This window comes from Lissotriton vulgaris, chromosome 2_1 (genome assembly GCF_964263255.1).
Source record: "Lissotriton vulgaris chromosome 2_1, aLisVul1.2, whole genome shotgun sequence".
In the NCBI taxonomy this organism is placed as follows: Eukaryota; Metazoa; Chordata; class Amphibia; order Caudata; family Salamandridae; genus Lissotriton; species Lissotriton vulgaris.
In genome coordinates, this window is record NC_141687.1 from 1803113086 (window position 1) to 1803139765 (window position 26680).

At 45.2% G+C, this 26680-nt stretch overlaps 1 protein-coding gene across 11 annotated transcripts in view; it reads right to left on the reverse strand.

The window, feature by feature from the left end:
- The window catches only part of NAP1L4 (nucleosome assembly protein 1 like 4), a 1422554-nt gene that overhangs the window by 1110998 nt on the left and 284876 nt on the right, over positions 1 to 26680 (reverse strand). For all 11 annotated transcript variants that reach the window (XM_086957864.1, XM_086957862.1, XM_086957858.1 and 8 more), the window contains one exon: positions 11868 to 12046. In XM_086957864.1, the coding sequence (XP_086813990.1) occupies positions 11868 to 12046 (179 nt within the window). The remainder of the gene's footprint in view (positions 1 to 11867; positions 12047 to 26680) is intronic.

Here is a 26680-nt window from a genome sequence, read left to right on the forward strand (position 1 = left end):
TATTGCTGCTAGACTCGCCCATCTGTGAGTCCTACCCTTGCCTGAGGTGCCACCTTCCAAGTTCTACAGTAACAAAATAGGGGTCAGCGCAAATGACCCCACTATACCTGGCCAAAGAGAAATAAAGTAAGGACAAAATGGTATAGCATGGGGACTGATTTTGAAGCTGCAAATCTATCACAGTGATAACACCAATTAATCACTGCTCAATTCAATTCAATATTTTATTAGGATTTAGAATTCCGAAGAATTCCACATAAAGTACATGATTAAAACAATTCCATACACCAAAAAATTCAAATAAAATTACAAATTCACATTTCATTTAAAAAAAATGAGCATTAGGTAGTAAAGTTACCATATATGAATTATTACCAATTTAATCACTGCTTAAAATTACAAGTTTTTATTTTATTACTAGCAAAAGTACAAGCTCAATTACTGGTACCCTCATTACTCATACCTGAAGCCAATACACAGATTGACACATACACACACACACACATATATCACACTCATATATACACACACAAATATATGTATATATATATATATATATATATATATATATATATGTCGAAAACCCCTCCAACAAAGAAAGGCAGAGGCCGCAGTAGGGGAGCAAGACGGAGATTCTTTATTCCAATTGATATGGCAGCGGGCGTATGCATTTCGGCCGTGTGGCCTCTTCAGCGCCCAGAGTGAAACAGGAAAGGGAGGTTTAATTACAAGGTGTGTCTTGTCCCAACAGAAATAGTACAAGTCCGCTCCGCCTCCATCGGTGATTGGTATCACCTGTGAAACATCCTGAAGTGTCGAATTGACTGCAAGTCCCAGAATGCAGTTGTAAGTCAGGATCGGGCGGCCAAGTGGTTGCGCAAACTTGAGGGTTCTGTAAAACCTTCTGCTAATGTCCTGCGCTGCCTACAGGAATATGTCTTCTCCTCGAGTCCCCTGACTGCACAACCATCTCTTCCAGGGATCTCTTCAGCAGGGGTAAGTATGACTGTGCATCCCACCCAGCGCGGAATACAGTGACTCCGACACCGCTTCTTTTTCCGCCTGAATTAGAGAGGTGGCGCTGGGTCTTTTCAATAACTTGAAACAAAGTACTGCTGCCGAAACACCAACGCCAGCATAGACCCACACAGATTGACACATACACACACATATATCACACTCATATATACACACACAAATATATGTATACATACATACATACATACATATATATATATATATATATATACACACACACACACACAAATGACATCACATTTTTATGATGGTTGTTAAAAGTGTGGTTTCATTTATGCGTCACTGTATACATATATATATATATATATTTTCCACCAAGTTGCCCAAGCATTTCGACGTTGCACTCAGGGACAGATAAACACCACATTTGCTCAGCAGTGTTATTTTATTTGGGAAAAGCCGGCGCTGCATCCAGAGCTTAGTACAAAAAGCCCTACGCGTTTCAGAGTTAATCCTCCTTGTTCACGGGCGTGTGCATATCATTGTGGCAGAGGTGAGGAAACAGTCACGAGTTGCTCTTTATTGCCCTCTGGTGGGCCCCCTGCATTGTGGGACTCGTAGTCTGGTACCTCGTTAGTGAAATCCATTAGTGGGTTCTGCCATGATTAATTAGTGCATTTTAAACTGGAGCCTTCCATTAGAGACTTACTGTAAGTTTAAAATGCACTAATTAATCATGGCAGAACCCACTAATGGATTTCACTAACGAGGTACCAGACTACGAGTCCCACAATGCAGGGGGCCCACCAGAGGGCAATAAAGAGCAACTCGTGACTGTTTCCTCACCTCTGCCACAATAATATGCACACGCCCGTGAACAAGGAGGATTAACTCTGAAACGCGTAGGGCTTTTTGTACTAAGCTCTGGATGCAGCGCCGGCTTTTCCCAAATAAAATAACACTGCTGAGCAAATGTGGTGTTTATCTGTCCCTGAGTGCAACGTCGAAATGCTTGGGCAACTTGGTGGAAAAAAAAAAAAAATATATATATATATATATATATATATATATATATATATATATATATATATATATATATGAATGTGTCAATCTGTGTATGGTCTTCAGGTAGGAGTATCCAGAGTACCAGTTATAGAGCTTGACCTTTTGCTAGTTATAGAATATTTTTTATTTTGTAATAGAAGCTAGTTTGACCAGTGATTAATTGGTGTTTTCAATGTACTAGATTTGCAGCTTCATAATCAGTCCCCACACCCTTCCAAGTTCTAGGTCTCAGAAGTGGGTTTTGCAGCTGTGGTGGTGCCGGAAGAAAACCAGTCAGGTGGCAACCCTAACGCCTAGTAAAATGATGACCGTCGCCTATTAGTACTACTTCTTGGCAACTTGTGGGCATCCATGGAATGATGCCAATTGCCTTCTGGGGAATGCTGGGCATGGCAGACTGACGGAAATCTTTGCTTTCTGGTGATAGCCATAGCATGATAATACACAAGTGTAATAACGTTGAATACATTAAAGTTCAAGCTGGGTCATAGAAAAATCAGACAGGCGCAAAATGTAGGCTAGCATACATTTTTCAACCCACCGTTTGTCAAAAACCCAAGAGAGTTACATCTTTGTTAACGCCCTAGTCCTGGACAGATGGTTGGGGAAGCCGAAACAGACTGAATCTGTAAATGCTTGTTGCTTTAGTGCTAACGCCCCTGAGCACATTGTGTCCATAGTTGTTACTGTGTATAAATGTAGAACCTGAAGGATCGGTAGTCCTAGAGTAACAATGAGGAGCACTTTATGAATGCCTTTCTTATACGATATTAAAGGTTATTTCAGTGTTCCATTTGTAGATACCACATCAGTTTAGCAACCCACTGCAAAAAGTTGCCACTATTGAGGCCATATTTGGCTGCATATCACATCAGCAGATGTAGGCCTAGTACTTATTGGCTCATTGCATAATGTATTAGTGTTATTCCTCACTCATGATGCCAGATGAGGCCAAATTCACCAGAGTTTTGGGACTGGTAACAGTGTCTGGATAAAACACGTAGATGGTTTCAGCGCTGCAGCATCATCTGAACTTGTGGACTCGTTTTACTTATCTTCTCCAGGAGTTTCCTTATTCTAACTTCTATTCACTGAAGTTTCAATTATAACAGAGTGTTCAGAGTTTAGATGAGGCAACATTTTGTTTCTCTCAATTGCAAATACGATCTGTGTCTTCACATCAGCATCCTGGAGCCCAAAGCCATTCTTTTTCTTTGCAAACAGGGCTCCAAGGTGAAACGGCACCAACTGCTAATAAGGGCATTTTGAACTGAAATGTACTTACCATGCCGTTGATTTAGGCACTAACAGGTAGATCCATGAAGCCGAAATCGGCTCGCAAAGGGCCAGATTCTGAGAATCTGGCCCTTTGCGAGCGCTATTTTTGCATTTGGGATTCATCATCCCAAATACAAAAATCGCAAATATAGAAATTGCTAAATTGCGATGAATTGCATTTAAGTAATCTCAATTTGAGATTCCTTAAATGCAATTCATGAACCATTTAAAAATTCGAATTCGCAATCTGGGGCCGCTATTTACCGCGAAGTCTAACTACGTTGTAAATAGCAAAAACTTTGAAAAATGCACTAAAGTGCATTTTTCAAAGTTTCCTGTTGCGAACAAACAAGCCCTAAGGGCATGTGTGTGCTCAACATATGTGCACACATCAATTTCTGGGGTGCAACAAGGTGTCCTTTGGACACCCATGCACCCTTGAAATCGCAATCTCAATTTGCGAATCGCTAAATGCGATTAGCAAATTGAGTTGGTCTTCCCATTCATTCCTATGGGCCTCTAGGCCCATAGGAATGAATGGGGAGATATTCCTTAATTGCGACTCGCATTTTGCGAGTCGCAATTAAGGAATTATTAGAAATCGCTATTTTTGAATGGATTTCTGCATGAATAGCATTTTGCTATTCCTAAATAGCGAATCAGTTTTTTTCGCTATTAAGGAATCGCAAAATGTGTTCTTGATGAATCTGGGGGTAAGAGTTTGTTAGGAGTTGAGGGAGATTCCCACGATTCAACTCTTACTCTGAGCATCAGATATAACTCACATTTACCACATCTACACACTTTAGGCATCAATGCTAGGTATGCCCTGAGGAACAAACATTGGTTACTACAAATTATGCATCGTTCGGTCTAAGGTTCAATTAATGAGCTCTAGTTTGGGTCGGTCCAAATGCAGATCTAGCAAAGCTCAAAAAAACAGGGACCATACAGAGCAACGCCCTTGCAAACAGCAAATAAGAACACTGATTTTAGGTCAAGACACGGAGGCCCAATGTTATGCATAATCCCTTTATTGCCCTCATACACGGTAGCAACAAAAGAATCAGAATTAGAACCTTAAACATTCTAGAACTTCTTAGAACTTGCATATAACTCTGGAACCGGCAGCCATCTTCTTTCTTTGTTGCTGCTCATACACAAATAAGCACAATCTGTGGCTTAATTTGATTATATTTGGATAAATTATTGTGCTGGATGTTTGTTGAGAAAAAGGTTGTGACATTTGAGACATTTGCAAGAGCTTGAGGGTTAAACCTGCTAGTGTTTTAGATTTCACAGTTTAAGTTGATGTTTTAATGCTTAAAAGTCCAGGAAAACCAGTCTTGCTGTAGGCATCATGGGGCTGTGTACACTTTTATATGCGAGGGAGTCGTTCTTTTGATTGGCCAGGTACAAGCTCTGTTTGGGGCCGGAGATCAGCATGTGACGTAAGACATGCTGAGCAGGGTGCTCTTTTCAAGTTGGGTAACAGTTTTGCGAAGTTTGTCTAGGGGCAGCGCGCAGGCTTCTATGTTTCAGGGAAGGTTGATTTAAGTTCAGTTTGAGGCGTTTACCGAAACGCAGCGGCGCACAGTTTAATGGTATTTTTGATGAAAAACTCACGCGTTCCATAGCTAACGAGCAGCGTCGGCACGGGCACGCTTTTTGGACGCTCACAGGAGAGAACGTGATCAGTGTTATGGTGCGCGTCTCGCGCTGTAATGAATGGGGTCGCGATTTTGAGATAATAAGGCAGCCAAAATCTTGTGCGTGTGGTGGCCATTTTGAATAGTTCGATTTCTGTAATAGGGCAATGCAGAGTTTATATGGCACCATATTTTGGGCATAGTACGAGCACTGTGAGGATGACAATTGGTGAACTTTTGTCTTTCAGCAGTTTGGAAACATCGTTGGAAAGAGAAGGTGTATATTGTTACTGAGGAGAGTATTTTACTTAAGGATTTTAGGAAAATTGTTATGGAGCCAGTAGAGGTGCGGCCCTTGATGTCAAGGTCAAGGATTATGTAGATCTGGCTGAAAGATTAGACAAAACAATTGATGACTGGGTAGCCAGGCACATAAGCAAAAGGGATACCAGTAGGAATGAAGTGGGGGATGAAAAGTATTGGTGGGTGGAGGAAGTTCAGCCAGCGGCAAGTGCGTGAGGTATAGTTGGCCTGAAAAATTGAGGCACATGAAGGTGCATAGCAATTAGAATGTGAAAGGTTCTGGCCGTAAGGCTCCAGAGTTCGGGAAAGATATAAATGCTAATGGGAAAGGTCACAATGCAGTGGCATGTGACAGGACATTAAGTAGTGGTGATGTAGAGTTAAACTGTTCATCAGACATAGATGAAACAAAGGAGGAATGTGAGAAGTCAAAGAAACACAATGTGGAACAGAAAAATATTAAATTAGAAATTAGTGATTTTGTGGATTCCCTTACCCCACCCCATTTTCATACAGCATACATTATCACCTCAGTGGATGCCAGCTGAGCATTTGGCTCAATATTTATCCTATTAGATACAGCAAGAAATGCCAAAGGAGGTACGGACATGGTTGAGGTCTGCATGTCCAAGGCCTATGTTGATTTCTAAAGCGGCCAATATGCTGCAGTTGCATCCGAAAATGATGAGTTTCTTTTTTTTTAATATATGGGGCAGTGACCCTAGGAAGAGTTTTGACAAGGGTCTGAAGAGATGCCAAGATAGACTCTTAGATATATTAGGCACGCTGAGAGAAGTGTTTGACATGTGTGAGGAGGGCCATGCAGGTAATACAGGTGTGGATGCAGTGGAAATGGGCCAGTGGGTCTAGAGGGCTAATGGACAATGTGAAAGTGCACTCTGTGCGCAGCGGAGAAAAAACATGATGATGAAGATCGACCCAAAGTTTGCAGAGCTGGCCAGCAAAGAGTTTGGGGCAGAAAACAATGGTAACCTGTTTGGAGAGGAATTTGTAAGGGATATGTCCAGGTATGTGTGCACATTTAATTCCTTACTAAAGGTTAAGAAGGAAACCAGGAAAGCTTTTTTGCGGTGCCGGGAGAATGTGGGGTCAATTCCTGAGCCGTAGATAAGGCGTCACTTGTGGGTCATTTACACAAGGATTTTGACTCTATGGTAATGGGTACAAGTCTCGCGCCTGGTCAGGGTGGTGGCAGCACCTTGCGATTTTGTTTGGGAAAGGCGAGCAGACTGCGAGAGATTCTCTTCTGCTCACTCGCTCTGCGCAGCATTATTTAATTAGCTCATTTTTAAAATCACCATTTTACACCCAATTGATTTAATAATTGCGATGTATGCTGTTTACTAATCGTACCGTTTTTAATATCCTGTGCGCTGCTTCCCGGTCTCCCTGTGCACTGTTCCACCGCGGCTTGCTAGTGCCGATTGCTGTGGAGGGCCAGGTCGGGCGCCATCTTTGGTGAGTCCCGGACCCCTGCTGGACTCGAGTTAGCGGTCCAGCTCGGGGAGGGGCTTGGGCCTTAAATAGCGATGCTCCATAGAACGCGCAGCGGTCTCGCGCAGCGGGCGCGCCGAAGGAGCGCCAAAGGAGGGCCCGTCTGTGCCCGTCCGTGCCACGGTCGGGCCCAGGGCCAGCCATTCTGCCCGACTTCCCTCCGGTCGGACTGGGCCTGGTAGGATCAGGTACTCTCGCATTAACCTTTTGAAGCTTAACCTGCCCGTCGGAGGGGGTAGTTGCTCGCGGGCGGGGCGGGACTGCGCTACTGCGAAGTGCTCGAGTTGTGGTTTTGTCCCCTAGCCCTCCTTACCCCCACGATCAGCCGGTGGTACAGGTCGCACGACAATTAGGGCTGGGTTAATTAATGCCAGATCCGTGGTGAAACATGCAGCTGACATTTTTGATACTCTGGTGGATGGTCAGCTTGAGCTCCTTTTCCTCACGGAGACGTGGCTTACCAACTCGTGCGCCCCGATTGTTGAACTTGCTGTCCCTAGAGGATTTAAGATTGCTAGTGTTGATCGGCCCTTGGGCAGAGGGGACGGACTAGCTGTAATTTTTAAGGAGGGGTGGCACTTCGCCTCTGATCAATCCGCTGCAGGGGTTGATGCTGAAGTTCTCCACTTCTCCCTTACTATAAATCCTCACTTCACCCTGGGAGGTTCATTGATCTATAGGCCTCCGGGCCATGCTAGCCACTTCATTGACACTCTGGAGGAGTGCATAGTGCCACGGGCCCTGAGCTTTCCAAAATTTCTTCTGGTTGGCGACCTTAACATCCATGTAGATGTCTCTGACTCTACTGAAGCTCGCCGACTGGGGGAAGTTTTTGATCTGGCACAGCTCAAACAATGGGTGGTCTCTCCGACTCACGCTGGAGGTCACCTTTTAGACTTAGTTTGCTCTAACTTTCCCATCAAGGCTCTAAGCTTAGAAAAAGTAACGTGGTCGGATCATGATCTTGTTAGGTTCTCATGGGAGGTGGAAGGTGTAGGTAGATCAGCATCCCGCACTGCCCATGAGCCATCCTCAGAAGGTCAACCTGGCTGCGCTCGGCCAGGCTCTATCTAGAGCTCGCCCAAAGCTTATTCCTTTGATGGGCGAGGCGTTTAGCGGCTTTAATGGGTGGGTGCCGCAGGCGGCTAATGCGTCTACGAAACATACTACCATGTCCAGGTTCCGGCGCACCCCCTCGTAACCCTGGTTCTCTCCTGAGCTGAGGGAGCTGAAATTGGGATGTAAAAAGCTGGAGCGAGCTTGGAGACTCGGGTATAGTTCGGAGACAAAGTCCGCCTTACACACAGCCCAAAAAGACTACTATGCCGGCATTAAGATAGCCAAAGGGAATTACTACGCAGGGAGAATCGCTAAAGCGGAAAATAACAGTAGAGAGATTTTCTCTATTGTTAAAAGTTTTGTATCCCCTGCTGCTGACACTAGCATACTCCCTTCCTCCGTGCAATGGTGCGAGGACCTGTCTGATTTCTTTATTAACAAAATAGGCAAGATTCAGCAGGACTTACTTTCTGCGCTACCAGTGGATAGCTCAGTGGCTGCCCCCCCCCCCCCCCCCCTTTATGCCATGCCACTGTGATATCCAGCAGTTTACGGACTTGCGGAATGCGATGTACTGCCTCTTCTTCAGTCCCTCAAATCGGGCTCTCCCTCTGATCCTTGCCCTGCCCGGGTACTCTCAGAAGTGGCTAGTATTGTCTGCAGTGAGGTCACCCAGATAGCGAATCTCTCTCTATCCTCAGCAGAGGTTACCGTAAGCTGGAAGCAGGCAAAGCTTTTGCCGCTTCTGAAAAAACCAGGGCTGGATGCTACTATTCTTGGGAACTATCGTCACATATCCCTTCTGCCAGCGTTGGCCAAAATATGCGAGAAAGTGGTCTTTCGTCAACTTGAGAGCTTTTTTGAGACCTCTAATGCTCTGCATCCAGCTCAATCAGGCTTTAGGGCGGCCTATAGCAAGGAGACAGCTCTGGTTGAGATGGCGGAGTCGATCCTAGAGTGCTTGGACGGAAGCGGCAGAGCGGTCCTGATTTTGCTGGACCTCTGCCGCATTCGATACCGTTCCTTACGAGCTCCTCCTCGCCAGGCTGTCTGCAATTGGCATCGGTGGCGGGGTCCTGGCCTGGCTGTCCTCATTTCTATCAGACAGGACACAACAGGTCTGGATGCCGCCTCATGCCTCAGAGCCTAAAGCACTCCTCACCGGGGTCCCACAGGGATCTACCCTTAGTCCCCTACTGTTCAATATTTAGATCACTCCCCTGGTATACCTAGCGGAACAGTACGGGGCTAAGATTATAGGGTACGCTGATGACACACAGCTGTTGTGTACCTGGCCAGATGACCATCTCGATACTACAACAGTCCAGCTATGTTTGTCCTCAGTCTTTCGCTGGCTAACTTTGGCTCAGCTGAAATGTAATGAGGACAAATCCGAGGTCCTCTTCGACGGTTCTTTCCCTTCCAATTTAAAAAACTCGCTGTGGCCCCCGAGCATTCCCAGCCCTAAGGTGATGGGTGGCCCCGCAAAAAATCTCGACATATGGTTCGGAGAGGACCTAAGATTTGAGGACCACAAAGAAACTATCCGGGACATGCTTTGCTACTCTGAGAATGTTATGAAGATTTTTTCCGTAGCTTCCTAGAGAAGCAAAGGAGGCTGTCGCTCGAGCTCTCATCCTAGCAAGGCTGGACTACGCGAACGCTCTGTTTAGCGGCATCCCCGCTTATTTGGTTAAACGCCTGCAGGTTATCCAGAACGCCGCTGTCCGTCTCCTATTTAATGTTCCGCGATGGAAGAGCGTTCGCTCTCATATGTGTAGCCTTCACTGGCTTCCAGTGCCACAACGCATCCTGTTCAAATCCCTAGTGCTCTCGTTTACAGCAACCCATGATCAAGGACCTGCCTATTTGAAGAAGAGATTCACCTTCTATGCTCCCACACAAGCTCTTAGATCGTCCTCTTTGTTCAAGATGACTCTTCCTCGCTTTAAGCGAATTAGACTAGGGGTCCAGTCCATAGCTGTAGTTGCTGCCCGCGCCTGGAATGCCCTTCCCCTCCACTTGCGCTCCACTCAGTGCGTAGCCCAGTTTAAGAAAAATCTGAAAACCCATCTATTCAGGAGTGCGACATAAGTAGATTTTCGTCTGTTTTCCTCTGCTTTTTCCCATCGCGCCAGGATACTCCCAAGTAATAGAGCGCGCTATAAAATGGTTTATACATACATACAAGTCAGAGCAAGGTGTTTTTTATCCGCAAAGACAGAGATCAAGGAAAGGAGGAAGTCGAAATGAAAGGAGATCAAGAGGAGGAGCAGGTATGTTTAGAACAAGACCCCATGAGTATCCATGCAGAACTGGGCGGCAGACTAGCTCAGTTTGTGTCACAGTGAATGAAATTACAAAAGATCCATGGATGTTGAGGACTGTGCAAGGTTATCAGATAGATTTTGCAGGGACATCAGTGCATGATGGGTGTCTGAGAAGGTTGAGGCTTGCAAGAGAACAGGAAGTGTTAGTAACTCAGGAAGTGGAGGCACAGAGAGAGCAAAGTTATGTCCAAGGTGTTTTGTAAGCAACATCTTTCTAGTAGAGAAAAAAGACAGGGAAATGAGGCCGTCCATGAATCCGAGAGAGCTGAACGATTGCTAATAATTATCCCTCCCATAGTCTTCCCAACCTTTTTGATGTGTTTGAGTTTTTGTTTTCCAGGACAAGGTTAAGATGGCACCTATAGAGCAAAGATTGTGGATGTTATGGGAGTCGTTTATGGATAAACAGCAGAAGAAGAGTTATTTTTTGTTTACATGTTGGACTGCACTTTGAGTTATTCTGTAGCAAAAAGAAGGAAGATGGCTGCCGGTTTCAAGGATATATGCAGTTGCAGAATGTTTAATGTTTTAATTCTGATTCTTTTGTTATTGCTGTGTATGAGGGCAATAAAGGGATTATGCACGATATTAGCCTCCGTGTCTTTAACAAAATATTGATTTTCTGTTCATTAAAACTGTGGAAAATCTGCATATACTGGGCAATAATGAGCATTCAAATGGGACCACACATGCACCAAAAGGAAAATTTGATCAAAATGCATGGTCACCCAAGGACCTTTGGAAACAGAACAGGTTAATCAATTGGGTTAAGAAACCGAGTAGATTAAGGAGGACAGACTCAGTGCACAGAAACTGGTACCGTCAGGGGTAAATGTCAATTTACAATTAAACAAATGAACAATGCATAAGCAAATTGCTTAGTTGACAGTTTATTTGTTGGAATAGTGTGCAGTATACATAATGGTCCGAGTGAACCTGAAAAGTCAATGCCTTCATAAAACGATACAGAGCTTTTGAGGGAGGTAATGGGGTAACATAAAAAAAGGTAGGGATGGAAACATTTTGAAAAATTAAGTCACAAGTTTTTATCTAAATATTCTGAAGAAAATTCACAAATTATATACAAAACCCGTCCATTCTCGGTTGCACGGCTTAACAGTCTGTCATCCCCTAAAATCCTTGGTATGAACGAGAAACCCTCCATTCCCATTCAGACCAAGACATCTATGGCCATTGTACAATTTGCAAATGTGACCCAGATATTTATTACCAGGAATTCCATCTATGAAATGATGGTGTTTTTTTACTTCCTTTCTTCTTTACAAAAAAGTGGTACTTGTGGTACTGTAATTTAATAGCAGTCGCTGAGTACCATGAAGACTAGTACATTTTCTGAAATAATATCTCATGTTCACCTGAGAATTTAACAAAAACCCAGTAAACCTTGTCGCCAATACTCTCAAAAGAACAAGCTTCAAGAGAACCAAACGATTCGTCATATTTCCATGGTATCCCTTTTCTACATATCGCATACCACCACCTTTAAAAGTAGATAATGTTATACTTGTAAAGGTATCCTATGCAATAAGAAAATTATGTATACAAGGTCCTTCATGTTCAGTTGTAAATAAGAATCAGCAGATAGGTTAAGGGGCATAAAAATGTACCTAGCAGTTAATAATAATAATACTAGATTACAATAAAAACCACAATTTATTAAGCTTCTCACCTTTTTTTTCACTTGTGTTTGTATCTTCTTCTTTTTTCGCTCCTGTGCTACTAACACTTTCTTTTAGGTCTATTGTTTTTGTATTGTCTTCTTTTGTTTCTTCTGCGGCCATATCATCTTTGTTTTCTTCTCTGTTTGTATCCCCTTCCATGGGGTCTGAGGGATTATCATCTGTTTTGCTGTAAGATTATAAAAACTAAATTATTTTCGGCAGACCAAATGTAAAATCAGGCAGGAATCATCATGAAGAGGTAAACATATGCACTCTAATAATTCTGTAAATTGGGAAAGCAGTCAAGTAGTGAAGAATTATAACTAACATGCACTGTTACCATATTTTCAGTTTATGGGCAATAGGGTCATTTGCAGTTTGGCGGGTGGACTGTGAAATCGCTCATGTGGCAGAGACCCATTTTAAACCAACCTGGCCGAAAGCGTTTCTGTTGACACAATCGATTATTTTTTAGGTGAAAGTTCGTTCTCAGATAGGTTGCCATATCTTTGTAGCTGTCTCGGCAATCTTTTTATTTCTCAGAAACTACACCCCCCACAAAGCAGGGTTTACTTCTGCGAAGCAACAACAAAAAAAAGACACCCTCTAACCGTCTTGAACATTTCTGCTTTTTCCAGGCTAGGACTGCCATGATTTGTAAAAATTAACACTGGAAGGCCCGCCCTCAATTGCAGGGCCTTCTGAAGTCCATTAACCAGTGACCTTATGGTGTATGCGTCACGTGCTAAATGTTCCCAAAGACATCAGCTAAGCTTCCACCTCAATAAGTAGGCGGTTCCCACACCTCTAACTGATAAGGAGGAGTAGTTTTACAGAGTTGGAGAACATCTCCTCTACTATCTAAATCATTCATGACAAACCTACTTTGATCCATTCACGATGGGCAACAAAAGCAACAAATATTCAGTGACAGAGTAGCTAAGTATTGGCTGATTGATTGAGGTGCGATCCCATAGTGTAATTTGTTAGAAATTGGGTTGTTGGTTTACTGGAGTGTGAGCCTTGGTGAACACAGCCACAATCCCTTGCAGGGTGAACTCCCAAAAAGTCACTAAAATAACCTCTTCTTAACCTTGGGTTGGTTGGCTCAAAAAAGCAGTCAGGTTTAACTTGGGGGCAATGTGTTAAGTATTTATGCAGCACGTAAACCGTAATAAAGTGAAAACACAACACAAGCAAAATCCCAAACCAATTTAGACAAATACAGTGAATTTCAATACATTATTTGACCCACAAATGATCAGAATCCAATCTGTAGAACCGGAATTATACATTTTTATGTTTTAGTGAAAACTAGCACCTAACAGATCAAAGCGCCAACCGCCGATATCTAGTTACGCGCGACCAGGTCAAAGTGGAAAAATATGGACAACCAATATGGACAGTGGTTCAGATACAAGAAGTGGAAATGGGCCCAGTCAGTGCTTTACCTTCGGTCTTTGAAACATTCTTGAGAAAAATGTTCTGAAAAGATCAAAGGTAAGAGTACTGAAGGTGTCCGGGAAGAGAGTGTTGTCATCAGATAGCCTTGGGTTGATGCTGCGGTGAAGATTCCTCCTTTCGGACTTAGTCTCTGAAACGGAAGTCGAAAATCTCAAGCGGAATGATTCAGAGGGTGGTAGCCAAAGCAAGTTCACGGGGCCAGATATTTCTTTGGCAAAGGACTGTTGAAATGGATTTCCTGTTGCAGACAAGAACGTAGCATGAGAAGAGGCAAAGTCAATCAGACTGGCAATGCCCCTCGGACGGATAGGCGAGCAGGTTGATCCCAGTCTCCTACTGGTTCTCAGAGCAGTTTTTAGCCAACAAACCTTTGTCGTCCCTTTTGGATTTTGGTTATCTGGGCTCCTTTAGCACCAGTTCCAAGGGTCTAGGACTAGAGGGGCAGGACTCACTCAGGCTGGGTCCAGGTGAAGGTTCAAGATGGAGGAAGCCTTTTGTGTCCCTGTGGCTCTGAACAGAAGGCCAGCAAACTAGCCCTTGTGAGTCACTATGGTGGTCCTGGGACAGTTGAAAATCCATTTTGTCACTAGGCAGAAGGTAGCAGAGCAACTGAACAAACAGGGTAGCAATCCGGGCAGGTCTTGTACACCAGCAATACCGCTGGGTGACAATACTTCCAGCAGCACAGAAGTCCTTCTTCCTGGTAGAGTATCCACAGGTCCAGATGTGTACTGGAGAGTTGGTGTCTGAGGTCCAGTATTTATACCTAGTTGTGCTTTTGCAGTGGGGGGAGAAGCTTCTAGAGGTTTCCCTTTAAAGTCTGAGGCATCCTGCCTTCCTCCCTTTCCTGGCTCCAGACTAACGACAAGGGGTAAGCAGCCCTTTTTGTGGAGGCAAGACACAGCCTAGTCAGGTGTAAGTGGGGCTGTGCCCAGCTTCTCCTTTCCCTCATGCCAGCAATGGCTCATCCAGGCACACCTAAGATCCCTACTTTGTGTGGCTGTCTAGGAGGAATATGCAAAGCCTAACTGTCAGCTACACCCAGGCATGTGACCAGAGAAAGGCTACAGGCACTGAATGGCTAAACCAGGAAAATGGCAGCTTTCTAAAAGTGCCATTTTCAGAAGAGTAATTTAAATTCAACTTCATAAGTTAGGATTTCAAATTTAGTTTCCAGAGACATCAAATATGACATAGCTATCTAGATCCAAAGTGAAAATTACAACTTATTATAAGTAATAAGGAATTTCCAATGTTATCCTTTGGGAAAGGTAGGCCTCACGGTAGAGAAAAAACGAATATAGGAGTGTTTCACGACCAGGATATGTAAAGCTTGAAAGTACATGTCCAACCTTTTACTTACACAGCACACTGCCCTATGGGCTAACTTAGGGATGACTTGTATGTAATAAAAAGCAAGTTTAAGGCTCAGCAAGGGGGTTTAAATGCCAAGTCGACATTGCAGTTTTAAACTATTCAGGCTGCAGTGGCAGACCTGGGACATAGGGTGCTACTTAAGTGGGTGGCACAATCAGTGCTGCAGGCTCACTAGAAGCATTTAATTTACAGGCCCTGGATATATGGTATACCACTATACAAGGGACTTACAAGTTAATTAAATATCCCATTTGGGCATAAGCAAATTTAAACATGTTTTAAGGGAAATTTTTGTAGTTCTAACTTTTTTTCCCAGGACTTGCAAAAACAAAACAAAATCGCCACTACTGAGTTTTTAAAAAAATCGCCACTTATCCTGTTCCCTGGAGTAGGGCGATGCACGCCCAGCCCCTTTACACCTCCTTTGGCACTTATTTTCATGATGCACTTTTCATGCTGTGCATTATTAATGGCCACCTCAACCAAAACGTTCCGTTGCTGACAGGCAATCAGATCTCACACAAACTCAAATGCTCCAAGGACCAACAAAGGGAAAAAAATGGTTCCTCTTTCATTTGATGTATTTTTCACACTTCTTATCCTTGAGTTAAGTTCATGCAAAATTTGGTGCAATTCTGTCCAGTGGAGAACAAACTCCCCTGGGAGTTAGAATTGAAAACACTAATTTTGACCCGTTCCACTTTTTCTTCCCTTACCCCTTGGACAGATCTGCACGAAATTTGACATCCTGATGTTTAGTCACACATACTATTGAACTGGAAAGCTTAGTGCACATTTGTCAATTAGCCCCACAGATTTATAGTGAACCATATATCTTTCTGCTATCGGCACTTCATGCATCAAATTAGGTAAATCTATAATTAGATGGAAATATAGCAGATGCAGAATTGCAAAACTCCACAGTTCCTGACCATTGTCCATTGTTTTATCATTAATCTATTCCAGAAAGTTCAATAAAACCTGACATTTCTAAGTCTACTCAGCGCCTGCTGTTAGTTATACTATGAACTTGAATGGTCTCTCCAATATACAGACAGAATGAGTTAAAAATGCAAAAAATGCCTTTTGTTCTGAAATTCTACCTTCTTAACTCCATAATTAATTATTATTCTCTTCTTTTTTGCTTCAAGCAACAAAAAAGTATAGTCCAGTATTTCACTTAAAATCTATAGAAAATATGTCACTGTTTGAAAAAAATGCCTGGTTCAAACCAAATACCTCAAAATAAACATGTAATTTAAAAAAGTACAAAGTGGGACGTGTGTAATGGGGTGCTATTTTGGTATCTCGAGGCTCTGGTGGCATTTACAAATGATTTTGCCATTGGTCTCTTAGTTTATGATGTCATCAGAAGTCCACATTTATTTTTTATGTAATACATATTTATATATGTTATACAGCTGCACAAAGTATATAATGCAATTATTACCATTGCTGGGTGTTGAGAAAGTTCATGACGTACGAGAGACGAAGCTTCAAGTGGGTCATGATGCCCCTGTCCTACTTAGGAAATGGTAATAAATAGCATAATACTTAATGCACATCTGCATAGTTTATGCAATGCTCTTTTTTCATGCATATTAGTTAGAAAAATAGATATTTATGCAAACCCAGAGCATAAGTTAACAGTGCACAGTCCTGAAGTGTGAATTTGTTATGCTCTTTGGTATGAAACCAGTCCGGAAGACGCAGCTTTACTACGGGGGAAAAGTAGCATTTAACATCTGCATTTTAATAATAAATGTAATAATAAATGTGTGACTGCTTTAATCACTAACACTATCTTAAAATAACAGGTTTTATTAGGATATATGTATTTATTTATGTATTACCTACTGGCGGTTGTCAGTAGGTAGTTAAAGTTAGGACCTAATTTCCATAGTATTACTCAGCAAATGGTTCCAGCTGCAGCCTGACACCTGGGAAATTCAAAGGTAATGAATCTGCAGCTAGAAGTCTCTATCAGATAATATAATACACAATTTATTTCATGAGCATTGAAAGTCAAATAAAAGCATTAATAGTCAATCGCAAAAAATTACATCACAGTGAAAGTCTCTTGAGGACCTCACAGAGACTCACAAGGCTCATAGGATTCTTCTTCATAGTCATCCTCCTGATATTTGATCCGGCGTTGAGACGGGTTACGTGCCGGACTAAAAAGTCCATCATCATCTGACTCCTCTAGATAATAACTAGGAGGCAAGGGTGAAATATGAGAGACATCCTGATAATAATTTCTTGAAGATTGGAAGCTAGACGACAATTTTGACATCAAAACTGACGTGATCTGTAATGATGCAGGTCTTTTAGGCTTCAGCGTCGACAAAATACACACAGATGGTGAGTCAGTACCAGTTGAAATAGCCATAACAGAAGCTACCATCGACATGGTCATCATCGACGTCGACGGAAAAACCATTGTCGACAATGTTGTCGTCGAAGCCGCTGCTGTCGTCTACGGTGGACTCGTCGACGCAAGTTGCATCGTCGGCGGCGGTGGACCCGTGACTGGAGTCGAGTCATCATCGGAACCGTCGACGGCAAGTGCCCCGTCGACGAGGTAGGCATCGACGAAAAATGGGTAGTCATCGTTGTTGGTATAATCGACAGCGATGAAGCAGGCAATGATAACATCAGCGACGATGCCGTCGTCAACTGAGCAATCGTCGATGACTGGATGTTCTTCGTCGACGAGGAGGAAGCACTCACCAGCTGAGGACATTGTCATCGACTGTGCTTTTTTCAACGTCGACGGGATTCCGACAGACTCAGAATGAGATTTTTGCTGCTTTGAGGCAGTTTTTACAGAAATCTTCCCTTTCTCACCAGATTTCACCTCAGAAGAGAATAAAAGCTTCTCTTTTCTAGAGAAGAGTGACCAGTCTCAGACTGAGGCTTTTTTAAAGTCTTACTCTGTCTCTCAGGGGGATCTTCAGATCTATCCCTCTTCTTGGTTAGAGGGGTGGACACCCGAGGACTAACACTGCCATCATCTCCTGAAACAACATCAGATGTAGCCTTTAACTTCTCCAGCCAAACCAGCAATCTTCCTTCTCTGTCTTTCAGAGTCTTGGCAGGAAAGGTTCCACAAATCCTACTGACTTTAACCTTGTGTGCTGGATAAAGAGTAAATACATTCCTTGTGGGGATCTTCAAAATGTAGTCTCATCTTCCCACATGAAGGACAAGGCAAAAATAAGCTTTTCCTAGAATCAGACATAGCTACTCGCAAAGTTCAACTAAAGGTGGAGAAAACTGAGCAGAGCTCAGGGAGACTTCCTGTCACACGACGTGTAGTAGAAAATCTGAGGGCTTTCCTCTTTGTGGAGGGTTCTGAGAGGGTGCTGCAGCCTGATTTGATGGGTTCTAAATGTGGTTCTTTTTAAAAAAGAACTAAGATAGGCTAATGTAATGACTTTGCTGTCCATAGTAGCCTATTGTATAATGCTTTTTACGACTAATATGTATATGTTTTATTATACCGTGAGACTCCCTCCACGTCGGATGGGATGATTTTAAGCAAGTGAATCTATGAAAGAACCCCTATACTGGATAACTTGACAGTACATTTGTACATGGGGTATTACTTGTCTGTATTCTGGGGCTACAGCCAAAGGTGGTGCAGACTATGATGTTATGATTCACATAACAGGCACATTTCCCTGTTTGTCAGGTTACATTTGTGAATGTGCACGATGATTCCTTTTAAGTTTGCAATTTTCATTGAAACATGCACAATCGTGGGATATGCTGAATGCATGCTTTAAAAAATATTGTTTAGTAATAGGAGGATATATCCTCCATTGTGGTAATACACCTAGGACATTTGTACCTGGGGCATCAGCCCACTTGGACTCTATTTTTGGACAATATTGGCTACATTTATGTATTTGCATGACAATGATTTCCTTGTGCAAGCATGCATGCATTGTATAATATTGGTTGACTATATGATGATGCACTCTCCTTTGTTACATTACAACCAGGATCTGCCCTGCCTCATATGTGAAGTCTGCTATAAGAATGTACCCACTACCCTTAACTATATGTTATAATTGATATTCAGACTTGATATCCTAGTTTGTATGCATGCACTCTGGCCTAATGATTTTCAACTGATATTTCGATATCTTGACTATACTCCAAGATGGCGCCCGCAGCCATATTTACATTTTTGTCTCCTTTGTCTGTGTATGTACTAAGGCTATTATTTATGTCTGTTGCCACTTTTGATTATCACTTGGGTTGAAATCGTGGTGGTTGTTGGATATTGAACTTGTTGAGAGTGCACATGGAGGGAGGGAGGGAGAGAGGGCAGGGAGGGGGAGAGAGAGGAAAGAGAGAGGGGAAGAGAGGGAGAGGGAGTGATAGAGGGGGAGAGAGGGAGAGGGAGTGGGAGAGGGATAGAGTTGCAGTCACACAGCCTAAACGCCGGAGGTGCTGCTTCACCTCTTATGGCTCCTCTTCCACTTCAGCTTTACAAATGTAATAATGAGCAGGATTTTCATGTGGTTTCACCGCTAGCGCACACCGGCTCCAGGAGGGGTCATAGCGCTACACTGCTTGCTGCACCAACCTGCAGGCTCAACCACGCAGCGCCGCTGGGTTCCTGACGCTGTGTCTGGACTACAGCTCCCAGCTTGCTCTGCATCCACACCGCTTCCTCTTCCTGTGGGAAGCGCCAGGAGGCGCTCAAAAGGGAACAGCTCCCACAGAGGAGCGGGGGACACCGCTAGCGCACACCGGCTCCAGGAGGGGTCATAGCGCTACACTGCTTGCTGCACCAACCTGCAGGCTCAACCACGCAGCGCCGCTGGGTTCCTGACGCTGTGTCTGGACTACAGCTCCCAGCTTGCTCTGCATCCACACCGCTTCCTCTTCCTGTGGGAAGCGCCAGGAGGCGCTCAAAAGGGAACAGCTCCCACAGAGGAGCGGGGGACACCGCTAGTGCACACCGGCTCCAGGAGGGGTCATAGCGCTACACTGCTTGCTGCACCAACCTGCAGGCTCAACCACGCAGCGCCGCTGGGTTCCTGACGCTGTGTCTGGACTACAGCTCCCAGCTTGCTCTGCATCCACACCGCTTCCTCTTCCTGTGGGAAGCGCCAGGAGGCGCTCAAAAGGGAACAGCTCCCACAGAGGAGCGGGGGACACCGCTAGTGCACACCGGCTCCAGGAGGGGTCATAGCGCTACACTGCTTGCTGCACCAACCTGCAGGCTCAACCACGCAGCGCCGCTGGGTTCCTGACGCTGTGTCTGGACTACAGCTCCCAGCTTGCTCTGCATCCACACCGCTTCCTCTTCCTGTGGGAAGCGCCAGGAGGCGCTCAAAAGGGAACAGCTCCCACAGAGGAGCGGGGGACACCGCTAGCGCACACCGGCTCCAGGAGGAGTCATAGCGCTACACTGCTTGCTGCACCAACCTGCAGGCTCAACCACGCAGCGCCGCTGGGTTCCTGACGCTGTGTCTGGACTACAGCTCCCAGCTTGCTCTGCATCCACACCGCTTCCTCTTCCTGTGGGAAGCGCCAGGAGGCGCTCAAAAGGGAACAGCTCCCACAGAGGAGCGGGGGACACCGCTAGCGCACACCGGCTCCAGGAGGGGTCATAGCGCTACACTGCTTGCTGCACCAACCTGCAGGCTCAACCACGCAGCGCCGCTGGGTTCCTGACGCTGTGTCTGGACTACAGCTCCCAGCTTGCTCTGCATCCACACCGCTTCCTCTTCCTGTGGGAAGCGCCAGGAGGCGCTCAAAAGGGAACAGCTCCCACAGACGAGCGGGGGACACCGCTAGCGCACACCGGCTCCAGGAGGGGTCATAGCGCTACACTGCTTGCTGCACCAACCTGCAGGCTCAACCACGCAGCGCCGCTGGGTTCCTGACGCTGTGTCTGGACTACAGCTCCCAGCTTGCTCTGCATCCACACCGCTTCCTCTTCCTGTGGGAAGCGCCAGGAGGCGCTCAAAAGGGAACAGCTCCCACAGAGGAGCGGGGGACACCGCTAGCGCACACCGGCTCCAGGAGGGGTCATAGCGCTACACTGCTTGCTGCACCAACCTGCAGGCTCAACCACGCAGCGCCGCTGGGTTCCTGACGCTGTGTCTGGACTACAGCTCCCAGCTTGCTCTGCATCCACACCACTTCCTCTTCCTGTGGGAAGCGCCAGGAGGCGCTCAAAAGGGAACAGCTCCCACAGAGGAGCGGGGGACACCGCTAGCGCACACCGGCTCCAGGAGGGGTCATAGCGCTACACTGCTTGCTGCACCAACCTGCAGGCTCAACCACGCAGCGCCGCTGGGTTCCTGACGCTGTGTCTGGACTACAGCTCCCAGCTTGCTCTGCATCCACACCGCTTCCTTTTCCTGTGGGAAGCGCCAGGAGGCGCTCAAAAGGGAACAGCTCCCACAGAGGAGCGGGGGACACCGCTAGCGCACACCGGCTCCAGGAGGGGTCATAGCGCTACACTGCTTGCTGCACCAACCTGCAGGCTCAACCACGCAGCGCCGCTGGGTTCCTGACGCTGTGTCTGGACTACAGCTCCCAGCTTGCTCTGCATCCACACCGCTTCCTCTTCCTGTGGGAAGCGCCAGGAGGCGCTCAAAAGGGAACAGCTTCCTCCGCGTCGCGGACGCGCGCGGAAGGTGCCGGGCGGAGCCCGGGCAGAGGGCGGGCCGTCTGTGGCCGTCTAGGGACGACGAGGGACGGGACGGGCCACCCACCTTACGCCCAGTACCCAGGTTCCAGGACTCAGGCTCAAAATGGGTAAGAGAAAGCTACCCTCCCCTACTGCTGGTGTTACACCCAAGGTTAAAGCCCCCAGGAAATCCAATAGCATTCTCCCTTTTTTGACCTCGGAGGTGGGGAAGTTGACTACTGAAATTGAAAGAACCGAACGCAAACTGGGACTAGAACCATCGCTGAATAGCAAGGAGAGCACAAGCCATCCACAATCCGGTATCACATCTGTTCCTCTGGAACCAAATATCGTTATTGCCCCGCCTAAGGAGTCTGTGTTACCTCCCCCCCTACTACTGCTGACTCTAATGGGGCTATCCTCAAACTCTCTAGCCCAGCTCGAGCATGCAGAACATCAAGTACAAAGCACACAAAAAGACAGTATAAAAAAAGGAATACGCAGAATCTCAAGGGAGGAAAGGGCACAGTGGGCTCACTTGAAAAGGCTATCAGAGACATGGTGGAAAAAGTAATCACTGACAAGATAGAGACCACACTCACAAAAATAGCCTCAGATATCATAGACGTCTTACATCAATGCGTCGATGGCATCCTAAGGAAATGTGAACGGCTGAATGTATGCCACAAAACTGCCGAACCAGCTACTTTTGTTTTTAAAGGAAATACACCGGCAGCTCTAGGCACTACATGTCCTCAACCAAATTTTGGCAATAAAAGACCAAGGGAAGATTCCCCAGTTGCCAGGAGTGCCGCATCCAACTTGCCCTCTGGACCAGCAACTACCATGATAGTTATCCCTAATTTAACAGGAGATACAAATAGGTCTGCTGCCCCTGTTACTTTAGGTCAACAGAATCTACCTAGCCCACCCAAACCTATTCGTCAACCCTTTATTAACTTACCTCCCGAGGCTGCTCCTTTTGTAGCTATCTTGGTAAATGTTCCCCCACTTAAACCAGGTGAACATGAACAGCCGCCCCAATTGTTAGCCAGGGCTAAGTCATGGGCAAATTCGACCTGCTCAGGAGATAATGAAGTTTCTAATGCCATTATCTCTGTCCGGCGGGTGGGCTGGATCGGGCGAACTAACAAAACAACTGAGGGAGATTGCCTGATAATCAACTTCAATAATCCGGGAGAGGCCCGCAGACTACTCTGGGATGCTTCTCCCCTAGAGGGTTTAATTGCCGGGCCCCGTGCCGTACCCTTGGGCTTTTTCTATCCCAAACATAAATCTCACCCTATCTCGAACTTGGGTTACAACCAAGGCAGGGGATTCGATAGGACACCCAGCTTGCCCTCTCATCCCGTTAACACCCGTCACACGCCACCATCATTCCAATCTTCAAGAAAGGCCAGAGGGGAGACCCGAGGTGCTACCGCCCCATCTCACTTATCGACTCGTCTTTCAAAATCCTAGGGAAAGTGATACTGGCAAGGATCGACGAGTGGGCTGGCAGCAATAACATCTTATCAAATGCCCAATACGGGTTTCGAAAGGGAAGAGGGACGGAGGACCAGTGCCTCAACTTACATCTGATCCTAGGCAAGTACACTATGGCAGCCAGCGGATCAATCTACCTAGGGTTCATGGACCTGTCCACAGCCTTCGAACTAGTGAATAGGTCCAGGCTGTGGGACATCCTCCTGGAACTGGGGATGGACCCTACCTTGGTTCATTTTCTGGCTGAGGCCCATCAGGACCTAGAAGCATCCATCAGGATGACGCAGGAAGGAGCCTGCACAGCAGGATTAAAGTCTACCAGAGGGGTGCGACAGGGGTGTATTCTCGCCCCAATGTTATTTACACTCTATATTAATCACCTTGAATCTACACTGGAGCTGGCAACACTCGACGTCCCGCGTTTTGGCGGACTGTCCACCCCGGTCCTCCTTTACGCGGATGACGCGGTGCTCGTGGCACGTACCCCCCTTGGGCTACAAAGACTATTGACATCCTTCGATGCTTTTATGACCTCCCTTGGTCTAAAAATCAATTCAGACAAGTCCCATGTTATGGCTGTAGGCGGCAGAAAAAATAAGGATTTGAAGACTTTCTACTGTGCTAACACTTCTATTTCCAAAGTGAGAACTTTTACCTACCTGGGGGTAGTATACGACGATAAGGGTACGTGGACACCCCAAATATCCGTCAAAACCAATGCCATGAAAAGAACAGCAGCAGCCATAGTCGGCTTCTCAAAACGTCTGGGTGGTAAGCCCACGGAAGCAATGCTGGCACTCTACAGAGCGAAATCAATATCAGTAGTAAGGTACGGGGCTTCCATCTGGGGTTACTCGAACAACATAGAAGCAATACAGATGGAAGAGAACAGATTTTTTCGCATGCTTCTAGGATTACCTCAATCAACAGCCACTTTCTCTGTCCATATGGAACTAGGCCAGGGGTACATCAGTGACATCATCAAACAATCCCCTATCTTGATGTGGTTAAAAACATGGCTGAACTCCAACTTAACTCTGAACCTCACAATCATGAGAGACTGCCTACTCCTGGACAATATGAAAAATATCCCGTGGCTAGCATATATTAATAAAACACTAACTTCCCTGGGCCGCCCAGATCTCTTCCACACACCAGATGGCATCGTTAAGAATGACCTGGAATGGTTCAAATCGACTTTTTTAAAAGTGAGAGAAATGGAGCGGGAGAGCTGTGAGCTTGCGAAACCCACAGTGAGGGAGCACTATATTTCTAAAACTACACCGGCCATTGAACCTTATTTAACAGTAGTGTCTATTCCATTACATCGCTGGTTATTAACCAAACTAAGACTTAACCAGATTCACTTTTTGTTAAATGACTCTAAGGTATGGGCCAAGCCAGAGGACTTAGCGGCCTGCAAATGTGACGGTTTTTCTCTGCAGGACACTGCTCATTTTATGTTCTTCTGTGGTATATATGATCTGCCCAGGAAAAAGTATATTGTCCCATTGCTTAAGAACAAGGGGTTCGTCCAAATCAAGCCTGCCCTATTTTACTTAAAAAAGTTACTCACCACTAAATATGTTTAATGTTGCTAACTTCTTGGTAGCTGCTTTCCGCATTAAAAAACGTTCTGGAAATAGATAATTTAATAGTCTTGACAACACCCTATGGAATTACTGAAAAATTGCTGCCTTTTTTTTTTTTTTTTTAAACATTTTGTAAATATTTTAACTGCTCTATTTTAACTGTGACTGCAACCCGATGTAATTGCACCCCTTAATTATGTATTTTTGTCTATGTGCTTTTTATGATTCGTTATGAATCGAAATAAAGTTGTTTTGAACTGAACTTTGAACTGATGTGGTTTCAAGTAAAATTTATTTAAGAAAGAGTGGAAAGCATATATTACATATGAGAAAATATGCAAGCAATCACACAAGTCACAAGCAGCTTGAGGAAGGCTGTACAAAGTTATTCTTTTTTCTAACACAAAACAAAACTTAAATGTCTGTAAATGAACTGCGCTGAGGATCAAATCAATACTTTGGGTGATGACATTTCCAAACATTATTGTTTGAGCGCTGTGTATGTTTATCTGTAAAATGGTATGTGGGTAGAAAGTAAATGTTAATTTCAATTTCAGATGAGTTGTCTGTAATGCAGTACGCTACCGTACCATGCATACTCCACGTTACCCCACTCTACTCAGCACAATTCCATGCCACTGAACTATATGATACACTGCTCCACACGCCACTCCACTCCACTCCACTCTGCTTCACTCCACGCTACTTTAGGACTATGAACTCTACCCCACACTACTCTACTATGCACCACTGCACTAGTCGCTACTGTACTCTAAACCACTCCACTCTACGCCACCCAACTCTGCAACACTGCACTCTACGCCAATGCATTCTACTCTCTATCACTTCACTGAACACCAGTACACACTATGCCAATCCCCTCTAAGCCACTCTAAACTACTCCGCACCACTGCACTCTATTCTGAAACAATCTACTCTACGTCACTGCACTCGATGCCACTGAACTCAGCACCACTCCACTCTACTGTACTCTACACTGCACTCTATGCCAATGCGTTCTACACCACTTTACTCAAACCAATGCATTCTACGGCAATCTACTCTGTACCACTGCACCTTATACCACTGCACTCTACGCCACTCTATTGCACTCTGTACCACTGCACTTTACGCCACTCTATACTACTCTGCGTCACTGCACTCTAAGCCATTCTGTTCTATGCACCACTGTACTCTACACCACTGCCCTCTATCCCACTCTACTATACTACACAACACTGCACTCTACGGAAGTATATTCTACAACACTGCATTTTCGGTCACTCTACTTTATGCTACTCTACGCCACTGAACTCTATATCGCTCCACTCTACGCCAATCCACAACCCTACACTCTGAAACACTTCACTCTACTCTGAAACAATGTACTCTATGCCACTGCAGTCTATGCCACTCTTTCCAGCTCTGTGCCACTGCACTCTGCACCACTTTACACAAAGCCAATACACTACGCGACTGCACTCTATGCCAATCTACTCTGCACTGTACACCACTATACTGTACTCTATGCCACTGCACTCTACACCATTGCACTCGGTCACATTACTCAGTGCCACTGTACGCCACTGCACTCTACACCAATGCACTTGATGCCACTCTACACCACTGCACTCTACGACACTTCTCTGCAGCACTACTCTCTGCCACTCCCCTGTGCACCACGCTACTTTACTCTGCACCACACTATGCCACTCTACTGCACTCTATGCCAGCGCACTCTACGTCACTCGAATCTACTATGTCCCCCATTCACTTTACACCACTTTACGATACAACATGCTATTCTATGCCACTGCGCACAAGGTCACTGAACTCTAAGGCATTTTACTCAATGCCAATCCACTCTAATCTACTATTAACAACTGCACTTCAGGCAACTCTGCAACAATCTTTTCTACACCACTGAAGTCTACGCCACTCAATTCCACTCTGTACCACTCCATACTATGCTATACTATTTTACATAGCTTTACTCTACACCAAATGCACTGTACGTCACTTTACTCAAACCCAATACACTCTACGCCATTGCACTCTATGACAATCTACTCTCCACCACTGCACTGCATGCCACTATACTCTACGCCATTGCACTCGGTCACTTTACTCTGCACTACTCCGTCAGTGGACTCTACATCACTCTACTCTACACCACTGAACTCTATGGCACTTTACTCTGCAGCACTACACTCTTTGCCAC